This window comes from Portunus trituberculatus, chromosome 23, assembly GCF_017591435.1.
Source record: "Portunus trituberculatus isolate SZX2019 chromosome 23, ASM1759143v1, whole genome shotgun sequence".
Lineage (NCBI taxonomy): Eukaryota > Metazoa > Arthropoda > Malacostraca > Decapoda > Portunidae > Portunus > Portunus trituberculatus.
In genome coordinates this window covers 2,417,501-2,422,500 of record NC_059277.1, presented here as the reverse complement: position 1 = coordinate 2,422,500, position 5,000 = coordinate 2,417,501, and the positions used below count along the sequence as shown (strand labels likewise).

General features: G+C 41.7%; 1 protein-coding gene across 1 annotated transcript in view; it reads right to left on the bottom strand.

Moving 5' to 3' along the window:
- LOC123507905 (LIM/homeobox protein Awh-like) overlaps positions 1–2,649 on the bottom strand; it is a 60,483-nt gene extending 57,834 nt beyond the window's left edge. The window contains exon 1 of the mRNA XM_045261211.1: positions 2,373–2,649. Coding sequence (XP_045117146.1) covers positions 2,373–2,501 — 129 coding nt within the window. The 5' untranslated portion in view covers positions 2,502–2,649. The remainder of the gene's footprint in view (positions 1–2,372) is intronic.
- Between the last annotated feature and the right edge of the window lie 2,351 nt (positions 2,650–5,000).

Genomic DNA, 5,000 nt, shown 5'->3' with positions numbered 1-5,000 from the left:
ACACACACACACACACACACACACACACACACACATCAAGGTGCAATTCATCCTTTATTCAACAAATCTGTGACACTTTAATCCCTCTTTCCCCCTTGGGCCATAAAAGCGCATAATTTTCAGGCTTACCATTACGAGCATAACTGAGACAAGTTAATACCCTGTGTAGTGCGTGTCAGCCCAGTGAGTAAGTGGTTGTAAAGTGTCTCAAGTGTATAAACCTTAAAGAACTGATCTCTGCAAAACGGCAAATTTGTGTGTATCTAAGTGTGTGTGTGTGTGTGTGTGTGTGTGTGTGTGTGTGTGTGTGTGTGTGTGTGTGTGTGTGTGTGTGTGTGTGTGTGTGTGTGTGTGTGTGTGTAGTCTTGTTGTTTAGAAGAATAATCATCTATTACTATAAAGTCGACTGTTGTACAATATAGAATAGTAATACAACTTATGCAAAGTATTAGGTTTCAAAATGTTTACCTCACGTTTCTCTCCTTGTAGTATAAAGTTCAAGAATTTAGCTCCATTTCAATTCATTTATCATTATACAAAGTGCTCATACTATTTATCATGTTCATATTTTGCTACAAGTTATATGAGATGCAAATTTTGTTACTTCTTATCTCAGAATGAATAGAAAATACGTGAAAATTTGACAAAGACTTGTACATTTGAACTCACATTTTGATTGAAATATATTTTCTAATATTATGATCCACAGTAAATGTCAGTGGGTAAAAAATTCACTATGGAGAGAAAACACGGAAAGTAATCTATTGATAAAATAAATACTGTGTGTGTGTGTGTGTGTGTGTGTGTGTGTGTGTGTGTGTGTGTGTCTATGATCTTATATATATATATATATATATATATATATATATATATATATATATATATATATATATATATATATATATATATATATGCACGTTCAAAATGAAATGTAATAATAGAATATATACATTATTTATTTACTTTCTGGTGCAGCTTTCCAGCGCAGAATAATGTGATAAGATAACACTGTCAAGAGAAAACCAGGAAAATAATATACCCAAAAGGAAATGTATATCAATTATTGCACAATGCAGTGATAGAGATACGCATTAAATATTTGTTTTATATTGCTTCCCTCCATGGAATGATATGATGAAGGAAAACGCAATCAAGAAAGAAAATAGAAAAGAATATCATACACCAGCAGCATAAGCAAACGACATTAATTTCTACTAAGACGTCAAGAACTCTCGTAAAGATAGCAACACAAAAACAAAACACACTTTTCCGGCAATATTTCCAAAACAAAACTATGAAACTGAAATACAGAAACAGAAAAAAACGTAGCAAAAAAAGTAAATGAATGAATGAAAACAGAACGAAAAATGCAACACTCAGAAGAGAACGGGAATGAGTTTTACAATTACGCTGGAAATAACGACAAGAATAACAGCAGTGATAAGACTTAATGGCGGGGGACGTGAGGGCATTACGACCCCTCCCCTCATCATCTCATCACCCTCATCACCTCCCTGGCAGCTTTACACCTCCAGGAATGGCCCGCAGTGTCACATGGCCAGATTGATTTGATAGGAACGTTACAGCGCCGTCCCCTTCCTCTCTCCTCCTCCTCCTCCTCCTGCTGCTGCTCCTCCACCTCCCCCTCACTCTTCCACTCTCCCTCCACCGTCACGTTATCTCCACGCATCCTTATCTGACCTGTGTCCTTAACTAGGGTCATTGCACAGGTAAAGCCAAGTTAGAAATATTACAAGTAAGAAGAATAAGAAGTGTTGTGCTGTAAGGAGTGAATATATACGAGTCTTGATTGGGAAATGTATAGAAAAGTAATGTTTGTTGATGGAGTGTGTGTGTGTGTGTGTGTGTGTGTGTGTGTGTGTGTGTGTGTGTGTGTGTGTGTGTGTGTGTGTGTGTGTGTGTGAAAAAATCATCTTAAAAAAAAAATAAACAAAAAACAGAGGACGAAAATATCAGATAGAGATTTCCTTCTCTCTCTTTCTGTGTGTGTGTGTGTGTGTGTGTGTGTGTGTGTGTGTGTGTGTGTGTGTGTGTGTGTGTGTGTGTGTGTGTGTGTGTGTGGTCGTTAGCGGGCGAGGCGTGGGCGGGGGAGAGAGGGCGGCATACGAATGAGCTACAAGACAGAGGTGACGGGACAGAGCACCCCTTGATGAGGCCAGCGAGACAATAGCCACGCGTGTCATAATCACACCAACACACCACGCAGGAAACCATCGCCATCGGACCTCGTAAATTTCAGTTACGGGAGAGCGAGGGAAGGTGACAGGTGATAATGAGGCGCTGTCCGTGTCACTGGCAAGGGGAGATGCAGCGATAGACATACTTGACATTCCTGACGCTTAATCTCTCACCTTCATGGCTGTAGCGGTGGTGGTGGTGTCGGTGGCGGTGGTGGCTGGCTGCTCCAAGGTGGTGGTGATGGTGGTGGTGGTGGTGGTGGTGGTGGAGCGGCACTCAGCGGAACCCGACGGGCCGCTCATGGGAGGCTGGGGTCGTGTCGCTGAACCTCCTCTTGTCTGTGTCTGTGTTTCCGCCTTCCTACATAAGCTTCCGGGTTTAATCACTGCACCTCCTCCTCCACACACTCTTCGCTCACGCACTTCAACACACACCCAATAAACCTCCTGCTTAAACGCCACGCACAACAACTTGTAGCCCGCAGAGGAGATACAGTGTCGTGTGCGCGCGCAGAAGCCCCCATCAAGAGCCTTTGGGCGGAGTCAGGGAGGAGCAGGATTGGTTGTACCTGCGTGAGAGGCGGAGTCACGCATTTATTACATCCCCGCCCCGCCCCGCCAGGCCCCGGACATTGTTTTAGGGCGGGGCCTCTTCATTAGGGGAGGAAGTTTGGTTCAATCTCATTACGCCGCCCTGACTAATTTCTATTTTCATCATTCGCCACTTTTTTGTATTTTTTGGGGTTCCCCCCCTCTCTCTCTCACTCTCTCTTTCTCTCTCTCTACATGGGGAGCGATTTTCCTTGGGCCAGTTCACAAAGCGACATGAAAACACCGAATTTGCGGCAACCTGCATCGGAAGAGCATCGGGCGACAAGAGAAAAAAAAAAAAAAGGAAAAAAGATGAAAAAAAAACTGAACCCCCTCTAGAAAAAAAAAAAGAAAAGTATTTGTATTTTATTCTCTCCAAACCCTCTACCGTCCCTCTAAGCCTCCATTCTCTCCATTCCTTCCGTGTCTCTGGTTTTGGAGGGCTGGAGGGACGAAGGGAGGGAGGGAGGAACCAGCAAGGAATCAATGGTATGGCACAGGACCCAATGAAATATGGTTCTATCTGGTATCAAAATAAAATCATGGTTCTCCCTTGCTTTGACTTCCCACTCTCTACTCTCCCCTTGGTTTTCGGTTCAGGGAAGAGCGAAGGTGTGAGGGGAAAAGGGAGGAAAACTCGAGGGGAAAAACTGGTAGAGAAAGTGAGGGTTATAACAGAGGGCAGAAGAGTCGGATGGAAAAGTTGGTGTGAAAAGTCAAAGGAAAAAGGGAAAAAAATGAGGGGAAAGGTGAGGAAAACACGACTGCAGGAAAAAATGGGAAAATAAAATAAAAACATAGAGAAAGGAGGGATAACAGAAAGAGGCTGAGGGAGGAAAAGTCAGAGGAAAAATATAAAGAGGGGAGAGGTGAGGAAAATACGAATGCAGGGGAAGAGGGAAAAGGTAGAAGGAAATAGCAGGTCACATGACTGAGGGGAATCTTGAGGAGCTTGAAATAAAGGAGGAATAATGTGAATTGAGGGGAATGTGGGAGGAAATGAGGGTGGATTGGGGGTGAGGGGAAGCTAACTGAGCACTGTGGGTGAACTGAGGGAAAGACTGCAGGGGAGGGAAAAAGAAAGAGAGACAACAAGGGGAAATAAGAGAGAGAGAAAGACGAGTACGATATTGAGATAATGAAAAGACGATTCTCTCCCTCTCCCTCTCCCTCTCCCTCTCCCTCTCTCTCTCTCTCTCGTTACGTGACTAGCCCAGGAACTTAACCAAATTTTCCACTGACTAGAAATTTAAGTACATCCAACATATTTCATCATTCAAAACTCTTATTTGATCTTCATTTTTATCTTTTTGAGTATGAAAAAACCGAACCTAACCTAATCTAACCTAACAATCTAACTATAACTTAATCTAACCTAACTTAACCTAACCTTAACCTAACCTAACCTAACTTAGCTTAACCTAACCTCACCTCCCTTAACTTAACCTAACCGAACCTAAACTTTACCTAAACTTAACCTAACATTACCTATTTTAACCTTTCTTATCTTAACCTAACCTAACCAAACTTAACCTAACCTAACCTAACTTAACTGAACCTAATAAAGCATAAATAGAACAAAAACCAAATCAAACCTGTCTATTTTTTTTTAGCATTTTTCTCATCACATTTCTATCTTTTCATGTCTCTTTTTTTCTAATTCTAGTCACATCAATTCTCTTTCCCTCGCCTTGTTCATTTATACCCTGGTTTCGTATACGTCCTGTCTTCTCTGTTTATCTGTATGCCTATCTGCCTCACACACACACACACACACACACACACACACACACACACACACACACACACACACACACACACACATACACATTTACACTCCCGATATTCACACACTCCATCCTCTATTATGCTTCAATTTACCTTTGATTTACCTCGTTTACTTTCACTTATTAGTTTACTATAAGGTTTTCTCCTCACCTGGTCTTCCTCCTCTTCCTCTTCCTCCTCCTCCTCATCTTTCTCCTCTTCCTCTTCTTCCTCCTCCTATTCATCATCATCATTCTGCTTCTCTCTTTATTCTTCCTTCTTCTAATGCTATTTTTATTCTTTTTCTTTTTTTTTTTTTCTTCTTTTCCGTCTTCCTTTTCTCTTCCTCCTCCACCTCCTCTTTTTTTTCCTTCTTTCTTTTTTTTCCACCTTTTCTCTTCTTTTTTTTTCATCTTCTCCATCTTCTCTTCTTCTACTTCCTCC